The following is a 25,926-nucleotide window of genomic DNA, read 5'->3' as shown; positions in this document are numbered from 1 at the left end:
TGGTCAAAAAAAGCTTTGCCATCATAGGAATAAATTACATTTGAAATGTATAGCAGAAAACAGTTATTTTATAATGTGGTAATATTTACTGTATTTTATTATCAAATAAATTATTTAATAAATTATAAAAAAAATTATCAAATAAATGCAGCAATGGTGACTAAGAGACTTTTTTAAACAAGCTTACCAGCCCCAAACTTTTGAAGAGTAGTGTATATATTGGATATATACAAGAACATATACCCCCGGTTTCACAGGCAAGGCTTAAGCCTAGTCCTAGACTAAAATGTAAATCTGAGCTGTTTCAACTGAAAGAAAGGTGCACTGACTGATCTTAAAACATGTCAGTGCCTTTGTTTTGTCTTAAGATGCACACCAGTAATGCTTTTCTCTAAGGTATGTTTATAAAAATTACTTAGATGTCCTAATTGAACTATGGCCTAATCCTGGTTTAGGCTAAGCCCTGTCTATGAAACCGGGCCATTGAGTTTTACTGGTTTTAAGTGCGGTGAAAGTGTCCAGTTCACTCCATCATGGAGTCCCATATGAGGTTGTCTCCATGGAGCTCTATAACAGTATAAAATAATATAATTTTTATAATAAGTCTAATTTTGCGTAAAAAAAAAAAAAATGTACATATAGAATAAATTGCTTGAAACTTTTACTTACCAGTGGCACACTGTCACCGTTTTGGTTCAGGTGAATAAATTTACGTTTGGCATACTGGTCACGGTCCTTCATACAAGTAAGCATGACCCAGTCACAAATAGCAGTCACCTGGGAGAAGTTCAGGAACAACATGAAAATGATTGAGCCAAAGGCATTTTACTCAAATAGGTATCTTTGAAAAAAAAACAAAAACAGAGCTTACCAAACTAAGACAGGCAAGAGCAGCACACTGTCACCGTTTTGGTTCAGGTGAATAAATTTACGTTTGGCATACTGGTCACGGTCCTTCATACAAGTAAGCATGACCCAGTCACAAATAGCAGTCACCTGGGAGAAGTTCAGGAACAACATGAAAATGATTGAGACAAAGGCATTTTACTCAAATAGGTATCTTTGAAAAAAAAAAAAAAAACAGAGCTTACCAAACTAAGACAGGCAAGAGCGGCACCAAGATTGACAATAGTGGGCACAATATTGAATTTACCAGCCTGCAGAGACCATTAGAGATTAAATAACGAAAATGGAATAAATAGATGCTTATTATTTTTTACTAGTAGACTAGTAGACAAACCATCCCAAACACAATGACATCAAAGCGGATTCCAAAGGCCTTTATCAATGTCCGTGTTTCAATGCTTTTATTGTTTTTATAATATTTAGCAAATCTGTGGGAAAGAACAAAATTGTTACCCTCTAGCTTTACAATCAAAAATCTAAATCAGTTTAACTGCATTTACCGGAAATTGTAGCCAGGGGCAACGTTATTTTCAGGATTTTTGTTGTCCAGTCTGCTAAAAGAATACTTGGGAATGCAGAAACGTTCTGGGAATTCCAAGTCACAATTCCAGTCAATTAAAATCCCAATAATACCACCCTTCAACATTAAAACACACCGTCAACTACAGTAATTAACTTATAGTACTTCTATAAATATAAATGTAAGTAAAATACTAATCTAAATACACTTCAAAAGTTCAAGGTCAGTACATTTCAATGTTTTTAAAAGAAGTCTCATGCTCACAATGGCTGCATTAATTTAATCAAAAATACAGTAAAACGATATTTTTACTATTTAAAATAACTCTTTTCAGTATTAAAATATTTTAAAATGTAATTTATTCCTGTGATGGCAAAGCTGAAATTTCAGTTTCACATGATCCATCAGAAATTATTCTAATATGCTGATTTGATGCTCAAGAAACATTTATTATTATCAGTGTTGTGTTGTTGTATCAATGAAACCAAAATCTTTTATAACATTATAAATGTCTTTGCTGTCACCTGTGATCAATTTAATGCATCCTTGCTTCATAAGTATTCATTTATTTAAACATTTTTGACATTTGTGTATATAAATAAGTAAAACAGATATACAGCTTTATTAAATACAGACTTTAAGAGCCATGACGCTGAAGTCCTCTCCTGCCTCAGTTACCATGTGCCCCAGACGAAAAATAGGACAGTGTGGGTCTGTTTTACGATCAAACGTGCAGTTTTTTAAGTATGTGGAGTTGATGTGATGCAGAAGGTTTCTCCTAGAAATAACACAAAACAATAGAATCACTAGCACACTAACATTTGGGATTCCAGTCAATGAATTCCAAATGCATGAACTTACTTTCTAAAATTGAACTTTGGATATTGTATGTTGTTTTTGATGAGCACTGTGAAGTGCTCAGCTGCACCTAGAAGAGCGGGTCTGTACAATCACAGACTATATTAATATTCACAGTTTCAATTGAGCAAAGGTCATCAAACTTGCCCACTTTTGCTAAAGACACTCACTTTGGAATGATGGTGTCATTTTCAAGCGGACACCATGCGTGCACCTCACAGGTTTTGATCGTATCAGAGTACTGCACACAATGTCCAGTCTGAACACCTGCGAGGAGGAACACACAGTTCACTTTGTGCCATTGACTTACAGCTTACATCAGAAACACTGAATTATTACGCAGTACTGTTGAGAGAACATAAACGCATACCATTGCCATGGACTTCAGTGTGTCCCTCTATGCAATCACTGTCAGATTCACACTTAGTGACTTCACTCGGAATCTGTCAAAATGAATAATTTGTAATTCAACATGCAACGTTCTCTTCTTGTGTGAAAATGGACAAAACATATGGAAGTGTTCGATCGTACCTCAGGACACTTGCTCTGTGTCTGGCCTGGAGTCGGAATCACATTTGTTAACACGAAGAAAGATTTTTCTCCCTACCAAATAAACAAAAACAAGGCTGACTGAATCTGGAATTCATTTCTACAAAAAGCATATGCCATATGGACAAACAAAACAACTCTCAGAGAAACTATTGCAATGGGTTTCTGTCAAACAAATGTAGATACCTGGGGTGGGATAACATATTCAGGTACGTCCCAAACATGAACCCCCTCAATGGATGTATTGGTCAAAATGTTTCCTTTCACCTTTGTGCTGACCGAGCTGATCACGGAGTCTGTGTCCTGGTAAGCGCGCTGAATCCAGCAGACATATCTTGACAGTACAATGCAGATATGGAATTAGACTAAGACTGCATTACATTCCAAGAGCACAGTTTTTTTTTTTCTTCCTTTTGTTACAATAAATGTGTGTGCTTTTACACCCACGTTTAAGCGTGTAAAAGCACACACATTTATTGTAACAAAAGGAAGAAAAAAAAAAACTTTTTTCTCAGTCGCCAAATTATTTAGCATAGACAGAAATGGAAAACGGTTGGTTTTTAAATACATTTACCTCAGGCTTTTCAAGCTTTAATTACACTCTTATTCAAAGAGTCTTAAAAATGAGATGAATACAAGTAGATGCAATCAATATTTCTTCCAAAGATTAAATGCTGTATAATGTTGTAAAAATGTACTCACACAGCAACATAGGCGATGATCATAAACTGGATCAGTCTGAAGAGGGCTCCCACACCTTTGTTATTAATAACCAGCATTACATTGGTTTCATAACCAAAGAGACATTGGAGGCAAATACTGCAGCAGTTTTTGCAGCCCATTGCTGAAGAAATGTCCACTATGAAACCGCAGTACTTGATGTAAGGTCAGAACACTCTGTGTCAGCCTGTAGTACATCTACTATACTTTTCAATAGAATTTACATATGCTTTGCATGTAATTTCTTAACATGCAGGATTAATGAAAGTATTAAGATATGCACTGCCAGCCACCTGCGGATATTTGGTTAAACATCTGTTAGGTACCCAGTAACATTTGCACTCCTCACATTTGCAAGCCAGTATCTATAACCATGTGAAACTCATGTAAATCAAGCGGTTGAACACCCTCAGTCATCACCAACAGCACAGTTGCTATAATTATGGGGTCATATGATGCTGCTAAAAAGAACATTATAGGTAGGTATGTGGGGGCGTGTTCGAACGAGCCGTTTTAGGTAGGTGTGGCTAACTCTTAATTTTTATAAAGAATATCTCTTTGGATTTGAGACTTTAGTCTTTGCAACTTTACAGATCTTCTTTATGCACCAAGAGCTTGTAACACTCTAAAGAGAAAGGAAAAAATGAAATCGCATCATATGACCCCTTTAAGAAAATACATTAGTGTTCTCACTGCATTTGTTTCACTGTAGCGTCTTAAAACTTGACAGCTCATTTAGTATGGCTGCTGATATATAAAGAACTAGAAACATGCTAAGAAAAATAAAAAACACCAGAAAAACTCACAGAATCAGGAAAAATAGCAAAATCACCCATTTATTTCCCAAAGCATAAAATGAACATTATAAAATGCATCAGACCAAAATGATGGTAAAATAAAATCTAAAAAAAAAAAAAAAAAATCAACATAAAACTAGCGCCTCTTCTGGAACACGTTCCCTCGTCCTGGTCCACCCCGGCCACGGCCTCTGGCAGCCACTGCGAAAACATTAATGCAAACTTTAGTTTGATTGCTGTTTCAATATCATCTTTATAAAAACAGTATAAATCACTAATGTCACATTAATTCTCTAAAAAAAAAAAAACATGTTTGGTGTTAGATGTGTGGACTGGAGTAAAGAGGCTGTATATACCTTGGGCTTTGAGAATAGCTGCTTTTCCTCGACCTGCACCAGCGGCCTGATTTTTGTTCTTCATACTCTTTAACATAGGAGCATTTTTCAGCATGTCGGGAAGGATGAGGAACCTGATCTTACTGCCACGAATATACACCTGCTCCAGCTGAGATACACGGCCATCCCTGTATGTGACTGTGATGTTTGCCATCTGGAGGACAATTTAGAGAAAAAAAAAAAAGAAAGTCACCCTTTTCAAGAGACTGGTGTACTTTTGTACAAACCCTGTTACAAACAAACATATACATACATACAGGGGCGTAGCGTCTGGGTGTATTGTGGGCCTGCCGAGCTGAGGGGGAACCTTTAATTGAAACGAGGGAACGAATAGAGTCTTGCACGGGCCGGCCCTTGTCCGACAGCTTAACAGAATATTCTCGGCCGGAGTCTGACCCGAGCCTGTGTCTTTTTTCTCTCTCTCTCTTCCCCTTTACACCGCTGCTGTTGCAGCAAATAGGCTAGTCCAGTTTTGGTTTTTAATGGCAAAGTGGTTATATTTCTTTTTGTTTCTTTATTAAGTTAATTTAGAAATATGTTTGGAACATTTTATGTTTGTTAAATTCACGTTTTTTTTTTTTTTAGAGTAACGACCAAGCGGTCAGCGGCTGACTGAGTTGAGCATATGTTGCCTTCTCAAATCAACACAACTTGCCTAAAATAAAATCAATAGACAGAACACTTCATGCAATTCACAATATTAATAAAAAAATTTAACCTAGATAAATGTGTGCTGTTAGACGCATATACAGTCGTTTGTGCGGAGAGTGGAAGCTGAAGCGCGCTTTGCAGGACATAGAGGCGCCAGCGCGATCACTTGCATTTTTTTTCTTAAGAGTGGAAACTTAACATACGCCGTCATTTTTGCTCATAAAAGGTAAGAGTAATATATTATTCGGATTTGTAAAGGGTCTACTTTTATTTGTGTGTACTCACAAACAATGTCAACAAAAACCTGTGCTTTTGTAAAATAAGGAAAACAAACAGGATGCGCTTTCTGTTGTCTTGGTCTTGAGCAGAAGTGCTTCACAATGATGAACCGAAACTCAGTGAATACTTGCCTCCTCACAGACATGATAAATATCTTGTGACGCTGACTCAGAAAATACTAGTTCATTAATAAATAATTCAAATATCTCCTTAGTATTTCATTAATTAATTAATTTGATTTTTTGGGCTTCTGTGCCAAGATTGTGTTTGCATGCAGTACAAATAGCCTACGGATTCATTTTAGTGCCACGTTGAAAAATAAGATTAACGTCATAATATTTTAAGAATAAAGTCAAAATTACGATAATAAAATCATGTTATATTGCGTGAAGTTAATGTGAAAATTCCACCTATACTCCGCCAAAAAAATAAAAATAAAAAAGTCTGTGGCATCCAACCTGTCATTCTTCACATTTAACAAGAAAAACAGCAATAAAACGTAGGCTTATTGACGTTTTTTTTAACTCTAATTGATCGATTTCATGAAACATTCGTTTTTTTAAATGGTTCTGATTTTTTCAACATGCATTCAAATATTTATTCATGTTTATTTCGTGCTGCAAATATTAAAGAGGAAAATATCATTGATTCACATGCTGCTTGAACTGAGACGAATATAGTTATCTCACTACAAATTTAAGTGCGTAAAAACACATTTATTGTTTGTAGTATTTTATTATAAAGTTGACAGAAGACTGACACTTTGTGTTTAAGTAACAAAGCACAAAGCTTATTGCGATTATTGGGTGGCGGCTTGCATGGTACAAATGATGAACAGACTTGAAAACGTTAAATATTATTTCCAAGCATTTATACCGTAAATAAAACAGCTTGTGAATACATGTAAGATGTAACGTTAATCAACAATAAGTTAACCAAGTTGGAGCCTTGCTACACCACTGCATACACACACACACACTATATATATATATATATATATATCCAATGCAAGTATTAAGATAACTAAAAAATGTATTACATTAATAGGTTTCTATAAGGAAATAATTAAGAGACTTTCAGAAGATTAGTTTGCAACACACAGGACAAATCTCAGTACCTGGCAGTTCATGTTGTCCTCAGCCTCGATCAGTTTGCCCCTGTAAACCTCCCCAGTGTTGGTTTCACAGGTGACTATGTGTCCCTCTGCTTCATGAAGAACTTTGATGGGCACTCCAATAGACATCTTCACTAGCTGTCTGTGAACTTTCAGAGAGTGAGAATAAGACACCGCAGAAAATTTGGCAGAGGAGAAATAACGTCGACAAAGGGCTTTACGAAGAGGTGAAATCTAATTAAAGTTGTAAGGATGAAATGAATAGGTTAGACAGATCTTAATGCAAGTTTGTCATAAACAAGCAAACTAAAAACACACACATAACGAGATAATAATTTAACCATAAACCTACAAATAATCCCAGACAGACACGACCCAGTTTTACCTTTTTCAAAGAAATTAATAAAAACTCACCCAAAACGAGCACCGAACGTCCACAAACAGGTTCGTCTTCGGCGTTTAATAGAATTTCCGGCAATTTTATTATACCGGAGACACGTACTGCCACCTACCGGACTGAACGACACATCAACCATTATGGGTAAAATCCAAAACCCATACAGTATATGGTAAAACCACATTTTTATGATTCACACGCTGCTTAAACTGAGACGAATATGGTTATCTCACTACAAATTTAGAAGCGTAAAAACTACAAATTTATTGTTTGTAGTATTTTATTATAAAGTTGACAGAAGACTGACACTTTGTGTTTAAGTAACAAAGCACAAAGCTTATTGCGATTATTGGGTGGCGGCTTGCATGGTACAAATGATGAACAGACTTGAAAACGTTAAATATTATTTCCAAGCATTTATACCGTAAATAAAACAGCTTGTGAATACATGTAAGATGTAACGTTAATCAACAATAAGTTAACCAAGTTGGAGCCTTGCTACACCACTGCATACACACACACACACTATATATATATATATATATATATCCAATGCAAGTATTAAGATAACTAAAAAATGTATTACATTAATAGGTTTCTATAAGGAAATAATTAAGAGACTTTCAGAAGATTAGTTTGCAACACACAGGACAAATCTCAGTACCTGGCAGTTCATGTTGTCCTCAGCCTCGATCAGTTTGCCCCTGTAAACCTCCCCAGTGTTGGTTTCACAGGTGACTATGTGTCCCTCTGCTTCATGAAGAACTTTGATGGGCACTCCAATAGACATCTTAACAAGCTATCTGTCAACTTTAAGAGAGAGAGAAAATAAGACGCAGCAGAACACCTGGCAGAGGACAAATAACTTGGACAAAAGATAAATCTTTGCTTTACGAGGAGGTGAAAACTAATGGAAGCCGTTTAAATTAAATGAATGGGTCAGACGGATCTTAACGCAAGTTTGTCATAAGCAAAATAAAAACACACACATAACAAGAAGTAATAATTTAACAATAAATCTACAAATAAACACAGACAGACACGACCCAGTTTGACCTTTCTCAGATAAATTAATAAAAACTCACCCAAACGTGCACCGAACGTCCACAGTTTTGTCTTTGGTGTTCAATAGAATTTCCGGGATTTTATTCAACTGGAGACACGTACTGCCACCTACCGGACTGAATGACACAACAGTCAAACGGTAAAACCACGTTGTGGTATTTTTGAGATAAATTTGTCATTAAATGAGTTCTTTCTATTACTAGGTATTTAGGTATTAGTAAAAAGCCCTATAAGCATAGCAAATGAAACAATATTCCTAATACCTAGCAATAGAATGAACCAATTTAATCACAAATGTACCCTGTGCTTTTTTATTTATGTTGAATTAGAATAAATGTAATAAATAATAATAATTTATATGAATAAAATTACTCTTATTTACTCATCTTGGGGGGAAATGTCATTAAATGTATTTAAAACATATATAGAGACAGAATTCTCAAAAAAAATTCTAGAAATATTCTAGTTCTTCACTATTTTTGTCGAATCGAGGTGGAGTTTTACTGTCATTTCTCGTCTTGCCAGCAGAGGGCGAGTTCCGTGTACCGACCACCGACGCTCGCTGTGGTTTGGATTGACACAGAGGAAGTGAAGCATTCATCCCTGGGAATGACCACAAGGCGTGGGCTAAACAAGTCGTGTTTGTAGCTGTTTCACCGCTTTTCATTAACAGTCCGTAAACAGCTTTCATTGAGCTGAAGATGGACAGATTTTAGTGAGTCCTATGTGGAGGACAAGAGGTGCAACAGCTGCCCGGCTAATGTTAACCTCGCTAGCAGACAATCTTCATGAATTACCTGCTATTAAACATCACTGAAACACAACAACACAGAGAGACACACACCGACTGCATCATGAACGGTGAGTTTGTGATAAATGACGTTTAAACGGAACATCTTAGATGGCTGGAAACTGTGTAAACTAACTAGCATTATAATCAATCATGACCCTTCTCTAATATACAAAATACTCAACCCGGATATATTGAATTTAAATGAACAGTTCATATATTATCCTCATGCTGCTTGTGTATAACTTTTCCAAGTTGTTATTCACTCTCATTTACCTGTTTTTATTTATTTTTTTCGATTCTATATGTATAAAATACAACATAATGGTTTTATATACCTCAGTTCACAACCAAAACGAAGTTATCTTCAATACAACCTGATAATGCAACTTGGGTTAATGTGAATGCTGCTCAGTGACATTACCAGCTTCCTGTCTGATCTTGTTTTGCCAGATGATGTGATGTTAAATGTACCGGTCATCCGGCAGCTGTACCACTGGGATTGTGGCTTGGCCTGTTCGAGAATGGTACTAGAGTAAGTATGAATCCTAAGTGATGTATTATGCACAGTTACTCTAATGGTAAATATTTAAACTCTTGTTTTTGTGCACAGGTATTTACATCCAGTAAGTGAGGAGGAATTTCAGAGAGCGTGTTTGGACTTGGAGTTTACGGAGAGCGTGTGGACTATTGACCTGGCTTATCTCATGTGTAAGCTGGGGGTCAGACACTGCTTCTACACACAGACGCTCGGTGTGGACAAGGGCTTCAGGAACCAGGTGCTATCTGTTTTTCAAATCATGTCATACAGTCATGATCACTGCAGATAGAGTACAAGCTAAGTGTCACATGCAGCGCAGGAAAGAATGGATGTTTCAGTCCATTTTTCCAAGAAAATGGCATTAGTCAGGGCCGTTTTAACATTCATATAAAGAAATATTCTTGATTTTATTTATGATTGAAGAGCTGTCATTTTAATCAAAGGATCAGTTCGGACTCAATAGTGATCACCTTGGCATCTGAATAATTTTTCCATTTCTTGTGTTCTTCTGCATTTAGTCTTTCTACAAAAAACATTTTGACACGGAAGAGGACAGGGTGAATGAACTATTTCTGAAGGCTGAAAGCAAAGGAGTCCTGGTGAAAAAATGGTGAGGTTTCCACATTTAACACATTTTCTTTTTTTCCTTTGTGGCGCATACTGACACTTTGTGCGGGTTAAAATCGTAATTTAAAATTTGGATATATATAAATAGAAATTCCATGCTTGAAAAATCATGGAAATTAATACAGTTGTTAAAAACAAACAAACAAATATGTAATGTGTATACATTTTTAAAATCATATTATAAAGACATTCTATGCAGTAATTAGGCACAACTGGAAAAGTGATGGAAACTGGTTGGTCAAAAAGCCATGCACAATATTGAACTTTTGGAATTTATTACTATTGGCAATACTGTATATTTAAGTATGCATTTTTACAATTAGATTTTTACATTTAACTTATCTTTAAAAAAGCTTTTATTAAATGCAAATTACATTGCCTTGAACACATACATATTTTTATCAGTTTATGCAATCTGTGGACTACATGGATGCTTAAAATCTTCAAATCATAGTTTTTGTTTTTTTATTCATTTAGACAAAACAGTATCAAATTTAATTTAATAGTTGTGTATATATAGTTCCAGTTCTGTGACATCAGAAGTTTTCATTTCGAGATTATATCAAAACATATTCCAGTAAACTGAAACTCCTGTGCTGTGCATGAAGAAATCTGATCACATCTTGTTCTTGTAGCTCTGTTACGGTTCAGGAGATCCAGAGCCACCTGGAGCAGGGTCATGTGGCCATCGTGCTGGTCAACGCAGTGGTGTTGGTGTGTGAGCTGTGCTCCACCCCTGTCAAATACTGCTGTTTCCTCCCTGTGGGTCAGAAGTGCTTTTGCAGGAAGCCAGATTACCAGGGCCACTTTGTGGTGGTTTGTGGATTTAACCGTAAAACTGGCAGCATCTTCTACAACAACCCCGCCTACTCGGACCGTATGTATTGTGAAGTTTTGGAATTATTCTTAAAGACAGCACAAGCACACTATTAATGCAAAACATTTTTAAAAAACACACACATAGGGTTTAAATGGTTAAATACATAATAATAATAATAATATTTGATTGAGATTGAGTGAAAAACCTAGGACTAGTTCGCAAAAGTAGGTTTTTAACATATTAGTGAATAATTAATGAATGATTTGATTGACACCAATGGTTCTTGAGGTTTTTGATAATTATTGATATTCAGTGTCCAGCGAATATTTCTGCAGTTGTTTGGTGAAAAACCTCGGACTAGTTCGCAAAAGTAGGTTTGGGATATAGGTCAATTTTACGGAAAAAACATGCGTCGTAGAGAAAACCTGTCTGACTCCAAGGATTGCAACGATGTAAAATTTTTGAGTCTACGACAAAAAGTGTACGAGTTAGGGCCAAAAATGTCTGAAATTTTAGTTTTTTGCACTGTAGCGCCCCCCTTTGGCCGATTGGGGTGAGCCTTTGTCAGAATGTCCCCTCAGGGAGCTCTACCTTCTGGCCAAGTTTCAGCTCTCTAGGCCTTACGGTTTGGTCTGCACGATCAGTTTTAGCGGAGAAAAATAATAATAAAAAAAATCCTTACAATTACAATAGGGTTTCAGCACTGCGTGCTTGAACCCCTAATAAATATTAATTCAAATATGTAAACAAAAATACTTGGATACTTGAAGTATCCAAATAAAATATTTTATTTATTTATTTATTTTTTTTAAAATTTCCAAATACTTTTTTGAGGCCACTTACATCTTAGACCCAACAGCCTTATTTATTACAGTGTTTATTATGGTTATTTTTAAATAAATAGTTCAACCACAAAGGAAAATTTGCTAAAAAATTTACTCAGGCCATCCATGATGTAGATTGTTCGTTTCTTCATCAGAATAGATTTGGAGAAGTTTAGCATTACATCACTTGCTTATCAATGGATCCTCTGCAGTGAATGGGTGCGGTCAGAATAAGAGTCCAAACAGCTGATTAAATACATCACAATAATCCACGAGTAATACTCTAGTCCACAAATAAACATTTTGTTAAGTAAAAAGCTTTGTGTTTGTATGAAACAAATCCATCATTAAGGCATTTTAACTTTCAACAGACTGGAGTCGTGTGGATTATTGTAATGTTTTTATCAGCTGTTTAGACTCTCATTCTGACGGCACCCATTCACTGCAGAGGATCCACTGATAAGCAAGTGATGTAATGCTAAATTTCTCCAACTCTGTTGAAGAAACAAACTCATGTACATCTCAGATGGTCTAAGGGTGAGTACATTTTCAGGAAATATTCTTTTTTGGCTAAAGTTTTCCTAATGATAATACAGAATCTTACACATTAACATATATGCCCATATCTTTGATTGACAGGTGTGTGCTGCACAAGCTTTAGTAATTTCGAGGAGGCCAGAAGAAGCTACGGAACTGACGAGGATATTCTGTTCATCTACAAAGACGGCTGAGTCTTGACAGCTTCTGAACGAACAAACATTCAAAACACCTTTTGCATCCACTGTGGTTGGCTGGGTAGCATTTTTGCCAACAGGAACCAGTGCTGCTGGCCAATAGCAGGTAGTATGTGTCACCTCTGGCTATGGTCTTCATTAGAGCTATAGCATCGCACAAAGCATTACTATGGTGCTACATTGGCCACTGAATGAAATAGTCACACAGAAAGGAAAGGGAAATGCTATAAATATATGTAACTCTTCATTATTGTGATGTGGACTTATATTTTTATCTATAGCTCATATATAATCTCTGCCACTGTAAGAGGTGGAGGAGGAGTGTACATAATGTTTTTCCATTCATGTAAAGATAGAGACTTTGTGTTTGTTCAGGATAACCTTGCAAAATCATGGGGTTGTGTTGATTATTCATTTTATTATTTTTCTCTTGGAAGCCACTTAATTAACACAATGAAAGGTTTTAATTATTGTAAAAGAGAAAAGCTGTTTTTAAAAACTCAGGTAAGATTTGATAAATCCAGCATGTTAAATTATATCCCACTGTTGGGAAAAAAAATTCATAGGTGCAATATGTGTGGATTCACTTCTCCAGGGGTTTCCTCGAGAACAGAATCACCTGGACGTCTGTCATAACCTCATGTAGAGTAGCAAGAGAGCGTTTGGCTGCTTTGTGGGCGACTCTGAACCGCGAACCGTGATCATAAAGTACATTTTAAACTCGCTCATAGCACTAGTACAGTATTAGACCTGTTTCTGTGTAATTTACTGTATTACATTGGTCAATTCTCATGATTATATTGTGTTGGCGTAATTCATAGTAACTACACTCGGTTAATTCCTCCGAGAGAGAACAGGAACACTAGGGTTAGAGTTTTACCGTCAGGTGTTGTGCACCGTTTGAAAAGGTCTGAACTTGTGAACGCTTTGCTGTTTGCTATCTTGTAAACACACTATGCCTGCTCAGTGGTTCAAATGGTTCAATCGTCGATTGTTTGTGACACAATGGCTGACAAATGAAATACTTGAACTATGTTGTTCCACCAGCCATAATTATGTTATTTAATATTTGATCATTCAGGTTAAATGTTGTTTTTTCTTTGATTTTTAAGACATCAGGTGTCCAATTACATCAGCTTGTGCTTTTTTTTTAAAGAACATAAGGAATATTGATATGGCAAACTTTATTTTTATGAAATATATAGTTGCATTTCAGAAATTAATAAAAGTTGGATTTGTATTTTATTCAAATGTATCCTTCCGTTATTGACCTTAAAAATGAACTGATAAATTATATAAATGATATAAGTTATTTTGTGAAATTCAAGTAGAGGTACAAGGACTTATCACTAATACATAATGTGGTTCTCCTACATGTGCCAAGCATGGCTTTCAGCTGAAAGTGCGGTTCCTCTCAAGGGCTTTTGGCACTCATGTTTTCCTGATAAGCTCACTCCTTAACAATGTTGGGTTTGAAGTCATGCTGGATGGCTTTTTTGAGCTCCTCTGCATACATTTCATACCTCCCAGTCATCTATGGAGAGATTCACACATGTGAATGGCATGCAGATCCTACCAGAGACAAACCTTATTGACTATCTAACCTCTATCTGATTAAATGTAAAGTTGAACGTGTAGTGATAGTGATTTTATTATTTTTTTTATCCCACCTTGAAATTCCACTTGTCTGCAACTTGGCGATTTAGGTTCAAGTCCATCTCTGTCACCAGCAGGCCATCACGGGTTCTGGATAATCCTGGGGATCTGCTGCCGTCAGGTGCAGCTACATAGCTGGAGCCATAAAAATGGCCAAAGTCATGGTGCGCTACGGATGACACAAACCAGAAATCGTACACAAAATGCACACTACCATTAAAAAGTTTGTGGACTAAGATTTTATTAGTGTTTTAAAAAAAAAGTCTTATATGCTTGCCAAGGCTGCATTTATTTGATCATAAATATAGTTAAAACAGGAATATTGTGAAATATTACAATTTAAAATAGCTTTTTTCTATTTGAATATATTTTAAAATTTAATTTATTCTTGTGATGCAAAGCTGAATTTTTAGCATCATTACTCCAGTCTTCAGTGTCACGTGATACTTCAGAAATCGTTCTAATATGCTGATTTGGTGCTTAACCCGTGTGCACTGTTCGTTTGGGTGTGACACTCATGCTGTTTGGGGTCTCCAGAGACCCCAGGCAACAAAATGTAATTTTGTTACAGAATTAATTAAAAACAATTTTTTTTTTTTTTACAAATGCATTTTTACTCAGTTTATTAATGGGTTTTTTTTCTCTACATTTGTGCAGTTTTTGGAGGATTTATGATATTTTTTTACATTTATATAAATGAATTAAAAAATATTTTTAATATGTTTTTATATAAAACTTTTTTTTTTAAATGTAAAATTCGCTTTATAAAAGACCCACATTTCTAATTTTAATTCATGAGGATAACATGGCCAATGTGCCATAGTTTAATGCCAAATTTTGTTTCCGTCTATTTGAAAACAAACACTTTTAAAATAAAAAAGCATGACATTTTAACTACAGCCACCAGATGGCTCTAGAGCATTACTCAATGGCTCATTTTGCCAAGTTTTTTTTTATTAGATTAATGTTAAGATACTACAAAATCATTATTGCAATAATATAAAATTACTCTTTGCCGAAGTTTAGCATTTTTTTGTACAGAAATAGCATTTTTTTGCAGTTATGACATGATTACAGTCAAAACGGCATGTGGTGTTATATGTGTGTATTAGTGAGTGTATGTGTGTGTGTTTGCATTTATTCTCCATCGTGGATGTCCTGTGGTTTCCCTCCATCATTTCTGTGTGTGTTCTTTGTTGTAGCTGATTTTTATTCTACAAATTATGTAAGAGAGAGCCACTCATGTCATGAGTGGGTTTTATGGTTTTGGGGGTGGGGGTTGTGTGTGTTTTTCCTCCATCGTGGATGTGCTGTGGTGTCACCCCTTCAGATTTTGTGTGTTGTCTGCATTGTAACTGCCATTTTTGACAAATTATGTAACAAAAAATCTAAATTTTTATAGTCTTCAATTGATGTCTATGGGTGATTTTTGGGGGGTGGGGGGAGGGTGTGTGTGCGAGAGTAATCGTTCTCTATCGATACTTCACTCGTACTGCGTCTGCTAAGACGCTATGGGGAAAACTCCTTTTTCTCCGATGACTGAAGCCTTTTTCAATAACGCAGTGTAACTGCACGGCCATTGGTTCGTGCAGTGAATTAAAAACGAACCAATGGCTCGGCAGAGGAGCTCTGGCCCCTGGAAAGACTCTCAGTGGATGGAACGGGACGTGCCCCTGGGATGGTCTGCAGAAGGAAGGTGGTCTCGACAGACGCTTCCAACTTAGGTTGGGGAGTGCTGTGCAATGGCAAACCGGCTTTCGGCCACTGGTCGAAAGCGCAAGGTTGGCTGCACATCAACTGCCTGGAAATGCTGGCAGTATGTTTGGGCCTTCGCACCTTCCTGCCAGACCTGAAGGGACACCACGTCTTGTTCAGATTGGACAGCATGACGGTAGTGTCCTACATAAATCGCCAGGGAGGACTCTCCTCAAAGCGCCTCTGTGTTCTAGTAGAGCGTCTCTTGGAATGGGCCCAGATCAACTTGCGTTCGCTGAGATGCATGCGATGCATGTGCCGGGCAAATTGAACCAAGGCGTGGATATGCTATCTCGGTGCAATGTCCCCTCAGAAGAGTGGATGCTCCACCCGCAGACGGTTCAGAAAATCTGGGAGATCTTTGGCATGGCAGAGGTCGACCTCTTTGCCTCAAAAGACAACTCTCATTGCCCAACTTATTTCTCAAAGGACATGGATGCATTGGCTCACAACTGGCCCAACCTCCTACTTTACGCTTTTCCCCTGATCGCCCTGATCCCACAGGTAATCAGGCGAATCAGGGAACAAGAGCACAATGTTCTGTTAGTAGCCCTGCTCTGGAGGAACCATCACTGGCTCGCAGAGCTGTCCCAACTGTTGGTAGCAGCTCTATGGCCCATTCCCCTGAGGCGGGACCTCCTCTCTCAGGTGAACAGAACGATATGGCACCCTCAGCCCGAGCTTTGGGCTCTGCATCTTTGGCCTCTTGATGGGAGCCTGCGAACCTCCCAGAGAGCGTACTAAATACAATCTCTCAAGCTAGAGCTCCGTTTACGAGACTCCTCTACACCCTTAAGTGGTCGGTCTTCTCCGCCTGGTGCACGACCCGCTGCGAATACCCAGCTTCCTGTGACATATCTCTGATATTGTCCTTCCTGCAAGAGCTGTTGGACAAGGGCCGTTCCCCTTCCACGCTCAAGGTCTATGTAGCAGCCATAGCAGCCTATCACGCTCCTATAGCTGGCCAATCTGTGGGCAGGAACAATTTGGTTGTTCGTTTTCTGAAGGGGTCTAGGAGGCTTAATCCGCCTCGCCCCATCACAGTCCCTACATGGGATTTGTCCACGGTGTTGAGGGCTCTAAAGAGACCTCTCTTTGAGCCGCTACAATCCATTGACCTTTGTTCCCTGATGCTAAAAACCACAGGTTATAACTCTATCGGCGCTTCCTTCTTCGGAGGATGACCAGGAGTTAAACTTACTCTGCCCCGTCAGGGCATTGAGGACTTATATTGAGCGTTCCACCCCACTTAGGTAGTTGGAACAACTCTTTATATGCTTCGGTGGCCACACCAATGGGCTTCCAGTCACGAAGCAGAGACTTTTCAAATGGATAGTTGACGCTATTGCGCTAGCGTACTCCTCCTTGGGCCTACACTGCCCCATGGGAGTAAGAGCACACTCGACTAGAGGCATAGCCTCGTCTTGGGCGGGGTCTAGCGGTGTGTCCATTGCAGAGATCTGTGCGGCGGCCGGCTGGGCCTCGCCGTCAACATTTGCCAGGTTATATAATCTGGACGTTCTGGCTTTACAGGCCCGGATCCTTTCTGCATAATGGGCTCATTCGTGCCAAACCAGTGCTTAGGCTTTGCCTTCCTTCTTGTACGCTCTTGGCCCTCACTGAGTGCCGAGGCTGTACGGAGTTTTTCTTGGAAAACCTCTGCGAGCCCTCTGCGACCTCTGCGAGCTTTTTTTCTATTGCCTCCTGCAGGGCTTCCCTGCTAATTACTTAGTCCCTCTGGGCCCCTTGTTGTGCTTAAGGCAATTTCAAACATGAGTCGTTCCTCTAGCATAGCACAGCGGGTTTGTACTAGTTCCCCATAGCGTCTTAGCAGACGCAGTACGAGTGAAGTATCGACAGGGAATGTACTCGGTTACTAACGTAACCTCGATTCCCTGAGATACGGGAACGAGTACTGCGTAACTAGCCATACTATGTAGCTGCACGACTCGGTCGTCGCTTCAGTCGAAGTAACCTGAGGATCCTATGGCGATATGCCCGCTTATATAGCCAGATGGCCCCGATGGGAATCCGCATTCTCAACTACCTCGACGACTGGCTCATTCTGGCCCAGTCAGAGGCTGAATTAGTATCACACAAGACCCTCCTCCTCAGCCACCTAGAGCGCCTGGGACTCGGGGTCAATTTCGCCAAGAGCACGTTGTTCCCCAGCCAGCGAATATCGCTCCTGGGAACAGTTTTCAAATCGTACCACTCGCCCTCTCAAAACGTATCAGAGGATGCTGGGCCTCATGGCCTCTGTGTCTCCGGTACTTCAGTTGGGCCTGCTTTGCATGCGACCCCTTCAGTACTGGCTGAAACCACGAGTTCCGTCCCACGCCTGGTGTCTCGGACGCCTTCGTGTCAAGGTGGACCAGGCCTGCGTAGTAGCTTTGGCCCCTTGGAAAGACCCTCAGTGGATGGAACGGGGCGTGCCCCTGGGAATGGTCTGCAGGAGGAAGGTGTTCTCGACAGACGCTTCCAACACAGGTTGGGGAGCACTGTGCGATGGCAAACCGGCTTTCGGCCACTGGTCGAAAGCGCAAGGTTGGCTGCACATCAACTGCCTGGAAATGCTGGCAGTATGTTTGGGCCTTCGCACCTTCCTGCCAGACCTGAAGGGACACCACGTCTTGTTCAGATTGGACAGCATGACGGTAGTGTCCTACATAAATCGCCAGGGAGGACTCTCCTCAAAGCGCCTCTGTGTTCTAGTAGAGCGTCTCTTGGAATGGGCCCAGATCAACTTGCGTTCGCTGAGATGCATGCGATGCATGTGCCGGGCAAATTGAACCAAGGCGTGGATATGCTATCTCGGTGCAATGTCCCCTCAGAAGAGTGGATGCTCCACCCGCAGACGGTTCAGAAAATCTGGGAGATCTTTGGCATGGCAGAGGTCGACCTCTTTGCCTCAAAAGACAACTCTCATTGCCCAACTTATTTCTCAAAGGACATGGATGCATTGGCTCACAACTGGCCCAACCTCCTACTTTACGCTTTTCCCCTGATCGCCCTGATCCCACAGGTAATCAGGCGAATCAGGGAACAAGAGCACAATGTTCTGTTAGTAGCCCTGCTCTGGAGGAACCATCACTGGCTCGCAGAGCTGTCCCAACTGTTGGTAGCAGCTCTATGGCCCATTCCCCTGAGGCGGGACCTCCTCTCTCAGGTGAACAGAACGATATGGCACCCTCAGCCCGAGCTTTGGGCTCTGCATCTTTGGCCTCTTGATGGGAGCCTGCGAACCTCCCAGAGAGCGTACTAAATACAATCTCTCAAGCTAGAGCTCCGTTTACGAGACTCCTCTACACCCTTAAGTGGTCGGTCTTCTCCGCCTGGTGCACGACCCGCTGCGAATACCCAGCTTCCTGTGACATATCTCTGATATTGTCCTTCCTGCAAGAGCTGTTGGACAAGGGCCGTTCCACTTCCACGCTCAAGGTCTATGTAGCAGCCATAGCAGCCTATCACGCTCCTATAGCTGGCCAATCTGTGGGCAGGAACAATTTGGTTGTTCGTTTTCTGAAGGGGTCTAGGAGGCTTAATCCGCCTCGCCCCATCACAGTCCCTACATGGGATTTGTCCACGGTGTTGAGGGCTCTAAAGAGACCTCTCTTTGAGCCGCTACAATCCATTGACCTTTGTTCCCTGATGCTAAAAACCACAGGTTATAACTCTATCGGCGCTTCCTTCTTCGGAGGATGACCAGGAGTTAAACTTACTCTGCCCCGTCAGGGCATTGAGGACTTATATTGAGCGTTCCACCCCACTTAGGTAGTTGGAACAACTCTTTATATGCTTCGGTGGCCACACCAATGGGCTTCCAGTCACGAAGCAGAGACTTTTCAAATGGATAGTTGACGCTATTGCGCTAGCGTACTCCTCCTTGGGCCTACACTGCCCCATGGGAGTAAGAGCACACTCGACTAGAGGCATAGCCTCGTCTTGGGCGGGGTCTAGCGGTGTGTCCATTGCAGAGATCTGTGCGGCGGCCGGCTGGGCCTCGCCGTCAACATTTGCCAGGTTATATAATCTGGACGTTCTGGCTTTACAGGCCCGGATCCTTTCTGCATAATGGGCTCATTCGTGCCAAACCAGTGCTTAGGCTTTGCCTTCCTTCTTGTACGCTCTTGGCCCTCACTGAGTGCCGAGGCTGTACGGAGTTTTTCTTGGAAAACCTCTGCGAGCCCTCTGCGACCTCTGCGAGCTTTTTTTCTATTGCCTCCTGCAGGGCTTCCCTGCTAATTACTTAGTCCCTCTGGGCCCCTTGTTGTGCTTAAGGCAATTTCAAACATGAGTCGTTCCTCTAGCATAGCACAGCGGGTTTGTACTAGTTCCCCATAGCGTCTTAGCAGACGCAGTACGAGTGAAGTATCGACAGGGAATGTACTCGGTTACTAACGTAACCTCGATTCCCTGAGATACGGGAACGAGTACTGCGTAACTAGCCATACTATGTAGCTGCACGACTCGGCGCTACAATCCATTGACCTTTGTTCCCTGATGCTAAAAACCACAGGTTATAACTCTATCGGCGCTTCCTTCTTCGGAGGATGACCAGGAGTTAAACTTACTCTGCCCCGTCAGGGCATTGAGGACTTATATTGAGCGTTCCACCCCACTTAGGTAGTTGGAACAACTCTTTATATGCTTCGGTGGCCACACCAATGGGCTTCCAGTCACGAAGCAGAGACTTTTCAAATGGATAGTTGACGCTATTGCGCTAGCGTACTCCTCCTTGGGCCTACACTGCCCCATGGGAGTAAGAGCACACTCGACTAGAGGCATAGCCTCGTCTTGGGCGGGGTCTAGCGGTGTGTCCATTGCAGAGATCTGTGCGGCGGCCGGCTGGGCCTCGCCGTCAACATTTGCCAGGTTATATAATCTGGACGTTCTGGCTTTACAGGCCCGGATCCTTTCTGCATAATGGGCTCATTCGTGCCAAACCAGTGCTTAGGCTTTGCCTTCCTTCTTGTACGCTCTTGGCCCTCACTGAGTGCCGAGGCTGTACGGAGTTTTTCTTGGAAAACCTCTGCGAGCCCTCTGCGACCTCTGCGAGCTTTTTTTCTATTGCCTCCTGCAGGGCTTCCCTGCTAATTACTTAGTCCCTCTGGGCCCCTTGTTGTGCTTAAGGCAATTTCAAACATGAGTCGTTCCTCTAGCATAGCACAGCGGGTTTGTACTAGTTCCCCATAGCGTCTTAGCAGACGCAGTACGAGTGAAGTATCGACAGGGAATGTACTCGGTTACTAACGTAACCTCGATTCCCTGAGATACGGGAACGAGTACTGCGTAACTAGCCATACTATGTAGCTGCACGACTCGGTCGTCGCTTCAGTCGAAGTAACCTGAGGATCCTATGGCGATATGCCCGCTTATATAGCCAGATGGCCCCGCCCATTCTGGCTATATAAGCTCTGCTGCCGAGCCATTGGTTCGTTTTTAATTCACTGCACGAACCAATGGCCGTGCAGTTACACTGCATTATTGAAAAAGGCTTCAGTCATCAGAGAAAAAGGAGTTTTCCCCATAGTGTCTTAGCAGACGCAGTACTTGTTCCCGTATCTCAGGGAACCGAGGTTACGTTAGTAACAGAGTACGTTCTGCATTGTGAACGTGTGGAAGGGTTGCCACTTCATTTTCATGTATTTTGTGGTCTGCATTGTGGTGGATTTATTTTATTTATTGATTTTATTTGACAAATTAAAATTAAAGGTATCGATTTTATCGTTTCCCCATTCATTTCAATGTGGGGTCTCCAGAGACCCCAAAAATCATAAGTGTGACTTTTTTTCACATTAACATAGAACCAAATATCAATCCAGTTAAAAAATTTTTTTTGTAGAGCTACCAAGTGTTGACAACTGTACAAAATCTCATGCCATTTAGATAAAGGGGAAAAAAAAAATTATTTCAGCAAACGTCATTTGGGGTCTCAAAAGACCCCGAACAGTGCACAAGTGTTAAGAAACATTACTATGTTAAAAACATTTGTAATGCCTATTAATATTTTTGTGGAATCCACAATTCTTTCAGGATACATTATAAATGTATTTACTGTCATTTTTGATCAATTTAATATTAATTTCTTTAAAAAATATTAGTCCAAAATTGTAAATGGCCGTTTTTTTTATTCGCTTTGGTACTATTTTCACAAGCAACTGTTACATTTTCAAAACTCTTAGTACTAATATCACAACAGATCATCAAAAGTGCTGTTTTTCAAACATTTCAGCATATTTTCAATTGTCTTAGTACAATACACACAATCACAATGCATCCTTTTCACTACACAAAAGAATTGTTCATCTATATAAATGTTTCATTCACAGTAACTGCCTTTCATAAAGCTCTTACTATCAAACTTTTCATTTGCATGTCTTCTCATTCAGTTTAATACATTTGTCTATTATTTAATCTAACTCAATGGTTAATCATTGAATCTTTTGGTGCATCTATAGATATCTATAGACATAGATATAGTTTCTAATGAACTTGTTTGCAATTCAGGGATAACCAAATGTAATTAATAATTTTTTGCACTATAAGTGATTTATCTTAGATGATAACCACTATTTTGTACGTGTGTGTGTGTGTGTGGTTCAGGTAAACCACACACACATGGTTTACCTGAATTCTCAATTTATAAAATGTATAAAACGGGTAAATTCTCAATTTATCCCCCTGTTATGGGGGATAAATTATCCCCACAAAGATGGCAATATCTGAAATCCTTGTCCTTGTGGGAGACTTTTTTTTCTATGAGAAAAAACAATTTTCGTAAGAGTAGGTTTAAGAGTAGGGTTAGTGTAGGGGGATGGAATATTTGTACAATATAAAACCCATTGCTCCTATGGCATGTCATCATAATGATAGGAATACCTGTGTGTGTGTGTGTGTGTGTGTGTGTGTGTGTGTGTGTGCCTAACCATATTTTGGGGACAAATTGGCACCCAGAAGTGAGCAAAACCTAACAAAATCACCCAAAACCTCCCTTTGAGGATGTCCTCATTTGTAAAACTGTGTGTTTTACAATTTGTGAACATACAGCAGGTTACAAGGGAGAGAAATTGATCAGAGATGTATCAGAAGAAGTAGGACAGATGGCATCAAATACAGCATTTTACATTACATTATGCCATGTGATACTGTATAGTCTTTACTATGGTAGAGACTGCACATTACTATAACTCACCTTTCATCTGAAAAGTTCAGTTACAGTATAGATTCAGTCATATGTCATACTGCATTGACAGTAATCTCTGTTCTAGCACAAAACCTTATGGCTATGTCATACCTTCATCATCATACCTTTTGATACAATAACACACTGTATAAATACTTTTACAAACATTATGGATTTTACGTGAGTTATGCAAGTTAGGTAATGTAAGTGTATTTTCTAACATGACAATTATTGCCTGTATTACTGTAATTATTTCAGCAACAAATCTGATTTGAAATATGTATCTTGTATTGTTTGCTCTTGAATGAACTGATTGGTAAAAGTACAAAATTGAAAGAAGATCACAATGTTAAATTAAATGTTCTAAATATATATTACAATAATCTTATGGTTTGAAACAATGATTGAGTGGATAAAAAGATGCATCCTTTCACTACACAAAAGAATTGTTCATCTATATAAATGTTTCATTCACAGTAACTGCCTTTCATAAAGCTCTTACTATCAAACTTTTCATTTGCATGTCTTCTCATTCAGTTTAATACATTTGTCTATTATTTAATCACAATGTTAAATTAAATGTTCTAAATATATATTACAATAATCTTATGGTTTGAAACAATGATTGAGTGGATAAAAAGATGTGTAATTGTAATGAAAGCATGAGAACAGATTTTGAAAGAATGACTAGTGGTGTTACAAGTGTGATCAGTTTGGATTTTTGTACTAAGAGTTTTGATCTTACTTGTGAAAATAGCACCAAAGCGAATAAAAAAAACTGTAACTACAAATCAACATTTGATGTCAAATTATCCATCCTGGCATAATTTAATTTGTTTGTTTTAACATTTTATGTCCATTTTTATCCATGCCATGTCACTGTATTTATTTATGCCCCAGCAGGGTTGCAAAACATGCAAACCTCATAGAAAATGAATTGTAAAATGAAACCTCATATAATATCTAGTTGCATCACCCGAGGCTGATTTTCAACATTTTCTGAAGGTTGAGCACCTCCTCTCACTGATCATTTGTTCTGCACTGATCCTTCTTTTTAAAAAAATAATAAGTTTAGACCGTATTTTGTACCCTATTCATGGACAAATGCCCCTCATATATGTTTGTGGCTTATGTCTGTGTGACCCTAGTCATGTAACACAGAGGCTTCACGTGTAAAACAGCAAAGGGGGATTTTGTGTTCAGGTTGAAGGCTTATGCAACAGTAATGAGGGCTGAAAGCGTGAACAGAGACTGACAGACTAGATCTTTAGGAACACGACACCTGTGAACAAGTTCCCTTGTCCTCAGCCTGCCACCGATACAGATACTAGATTGACAGACAGATACGCTGATCCTTTATATGCTGACACAGAGACATTAAGCTCTGGGAAAGAGACAGGTGGACTCAAATATGTATACAGATGGGAATGATCTTTAGGTTTTGACCCATATTTAATTTATAGGCCGATAGTGCCATCTGCTGTATGAATGACTTACAAGAAATGTCTCCATTACACTCAGACCTAATGAATTTTAGGTTTATTAAAAGTGAAATGTGCAATTTTCTGGCATATTCATATTAATATTCATCTTAATATGCAAACTGTAAGTAAGCAATTTGTAGTTTAAACACTGGCTCAACCAATGGCATGAGTTTGGGGCATGGCTATCTGTTTACTTGACTAATGGAAGACAAGGAATCCTATTATGTACACTGTTCAAAAGTTTGGGGTAGGTATGATTTTTTTTCTTTAATTACGTATTTAATTAAAACTACAGTAAAAACAGTAAAATTGTGAAATATTGTTACAATTAAATTTTTTTTAATGTACTGTATTACATATAAAAATTAAATTTTTTCCTGTGGTGACAAAGCTGAATTTTGAGCAGCCATTATTTTAGTCTTCAGTGTCACATGATCCCTCATTATCATTCTATTATGCTGATTTGACACTCAAGAAACATTTTTATTATTATCAATGTTGAAAACAGAAAACTGCTCAAAATTTTTACGGAAGCGTTAATATATGTTTTTTCAGAATTCCTGGATGAACAGAAAGCAATTATTTGAAATATAAATCTTTTATAATATTATAAATGTCCTTACTGTCACTTTTGATCAATTTAATGCATAATTGCTGAATAAAAGTATTAATTTCTTTAAAAAAAAAAATCTTACTGACCCCAAACGTACATATATGACTAAAGGACCTCTTGGCCTTTACTTTTGTGCAAGTCACAAGCAAGAGAAAACAAGTTTACATATTACAATAAATGGATAAATACCTTTCTTTCCATCTCCAGATGTGAACTCATTCCTGAAATACTCCTGGAAAAGACAGATCTACATCAAGACTCAATAATACCCAGAAATCAGCACTAGAGGGCAGAAGAAAACACTTATCTGAACCTCGAGTGCTTTCATATGTGAGGCACATGGGCACTGCATAACAGACTATCGAAATAACTCCAATTTAAGCCAGTTTAAAGATAATTGGTTTACTGTATCTACCTCTGAGAATAAAAGTCATCCCTTTAAGACATTATAACCACTAACAGAGACCAGACTCCAGAGAGCCACAGAAAAAAAAAAAGCACTCAACTTGTTTTTTCATCTGTATAACATTATTTGCAGTTTGGCTTATAATCCTGTTTAAATTATTAGCATGTGCTTATCTAATCATATTAGTTCATATATATATATATATATATATATATATATATATATATGTGTGTGTGTGT

At 39.0% G+C, this 25,926-nt stretch overlaps 4 protein-coding genes across 6 annotated transcripts in view; 1 reads left to right on the top strand and 3 right to left on the bottom strand.

Moving 5' to 3' along the window:
- Positions 1 to 443: 443 nt before the first annotated feature.
- Positions 444 to 3,720, bottom strand: LOC107724884 (P2X purinoceptor 4-like). Its single transcript, XM_016533968.1, has 11 exons — positions 3,536 to 3,720; positions 3,020 to 3,167; positions 2,816 to 2,887; positions 2,655 to 2,727; positions 2,455 to 2,551; positions 2,288 to 2,368; positions 2,063 to 2,204; positions 1,407 to 1,543; positions 1,241 to 1,334; positions 1,092 to 1,157; positions 444 to 777 (listed from the first exon to the last, which is right to left on the bottom strand). Exons 1-11 carry the CDS (start codon positions 3,673 to 3,675, stop codon positions 595 to 597), a joined length of 1,233 nt encoding a protein of 410 aa, XP_016389454.1. The 5' UTR covers positions 3,676 to 3,720; the 3' UTR covers positions 444 to 594.
- A 642-nt stretch (positions 3,721 to 4,362) lies between these two features.
- On the bottom strand, positions 4,363 to 8,286 carry LOC107724880 (small nuclear ribonucleoprotein Sm D3-like). 3 transcript variants are annotated; one of them, XM_016533964.1, is made up of 4 exons: positions 8,272 to 8,286; positions 6,793 to 6,938; positions 4,707 to 4,899; positions 4,363 to 4,551 (listed from the first exon to the last, which is right to left on the bottom strand). In XM_016533964.1, exons 2-4 carry the CDS (start codon positions 6,916 to 6,918, stop codon positions 4,487 to 4,489), a joined length of 384 nt encoding a protein of 127 aa, XP_016389450.1. In that variant the 5' UTR covers positions 6,919 to 6,938; positions 8,272 to 8,286; the 3' UTR covers positions 4,363 to 4,486. The 3 variants fall into 3 exon arrangements, with proteins under 3 accessions (XP_016389450.1, XP_016389448.1, XP_016389449.1); XM_016533962.1 differs by lacking the exon at positions 8,272 to 8,286 and adding an exon at positions 7,204 to 7,308 and having other exon boundaries at positions 6,793 to 6,931; XM_016533963.1 differs by lacking the exon at positions 8,272 to 8,286 and adding an exon at positions 7,204 to 7,293.
- A 528-nt stretch (positions 8,287 to 8,814) lies between these two features.
- Positions 8,815 to 13,780, top strand: LOC107724905 (protein GUCD1-like). The gene is made up of 6 exons (XM_016534004.1): positions 8,815 to 9,112; positions 9,495 to 9,576; positions 9,655 to 9,820; positions 10,101 to 10,192; positions 10,845 to 11,086; positions 12,493 to 13,780. Exons 1-6 carry the CDS (start codon positions 9,040 to 9,042, stop codon positions 12,582 to 12,584), a joined length of 747 nt encoding a protein of 248 aa, XP_016389490.1. The 5' UTR covers positions 8,815 to 9,039; the 3' UTR covers positions 12,585 to 13,780.
- Positions 13,781 to 13,803: 23 nt separating this feature from the next.
- The window catches only part of upb1 (ureidopropionase, beta), a 19,191-nt gene continuing 7,068 nt past the window's right edge, over positions 13,804 to 25,926 (bottom strand). Inside the window, exons 7-9 of the mRNA XM_016534003.1 lie at positions 25,471 to 25,513; positions 14,258 to 14,412; positions 13,804 to 14,121 (exon numbers count right to left, since the gene is read on the bottom strand). Of these exons, the coding sequence (XP_016389489.1) occupies positions 14,038 to 14,121; positions 14,258 to 14,412; positions 25,471 to 25,513 (282 nt within the window). The 3' untranslated portion in view covers positions 13,804 to 14,037. The remainder of the gene's footprint in view (positions 14,122 to 14,257; positions 14,413 to 25,470; positions 25,514 to 25,926) is intronic.

Source organism: Sinocyclocheilus rhinocerous, unplaced genomic scaffold (assembly GCF_001515625.1).
Source record: "Sinocyclocheilus rhinocerous isolate Xijiao unplaced genomic scaffold, SAMN03320098_v1.1 scaffold515, whole genome shotgun sequence".
Classification (NCBI taxonomy): Eukaryota; Metazoa; Chordata; class Actinopteri; order Cypriniformes; family Cyprinidae; genus Sinocyclocheilus; species Sinocyclocheilus rhinocerous.
Note: the sequence above shows the minus strand (reverse complement) of the source record. Positions and strands in the feature narration are given on the sequence as shown.

Coding starts and splice junctions, on each gene's coding strand:
- LOC107724884 (XM_016533968.1), bottom strand. CDS start 3,675: ATGGGCTGCAAAAACTGCTGCAGTATTTGCCTCCAATGTCTCTTTGGT. Junction 3,168..3,535: donor ATCATCGCCTATGTTGCTGT/GTGAGTACATTT, acceptor TGTACTGTCAAG/ATATGTCTGCTGGATTCAGC. Junction 2,552..2,654: donor CACTGAAGTCCATGGCAATG/GTATGCGTTTAT, acceptor TCCTCCTCGCAG/GTGTTCAGACTGGACATTGT.
- LOC107724905 (XM_016534004.1), top strand. CDS start 9,040: ATGAATTACCTGCTATTAAACATCACTGAAACACAACAACACAGAGAG. Junction 9,821..10,100: donor ACAAGGGCTTCAGGAACCAG/GTGCTATCTGTT, acceptor TTCTGCATTTAG/TCTTTCTACAAAAAACATTT. Junction 10,193..10,844: donor GGAGTCCTGGTGAAAAAATG/GTGAGGTTTCCA, acceptor TTGTTCTTGTAG/CTCTGTTACGGTTCAGGAGA.
- LOC107724880 (XM_016533964.1), bottom strand. CDS start 6,918: ATGTCTATTGGAGTGCCCATCAAAGTTCTTCATGAAGCAGAGGGACAC. Junction 4,900..6,792: donor AGGACAACATGAACTGCCAG/GTACTGAGATTT, acceptor ATTGTCCTCCAG/ATGGCAAACATCACAGTCAC. Junction 4,552..4,706: donor AGCTATTCTCAAAGCCCAAG/GTATATACAGCC, acceptor ATGTTTTCGCAG/TGGCTGCCAGAGGCCGTGGC.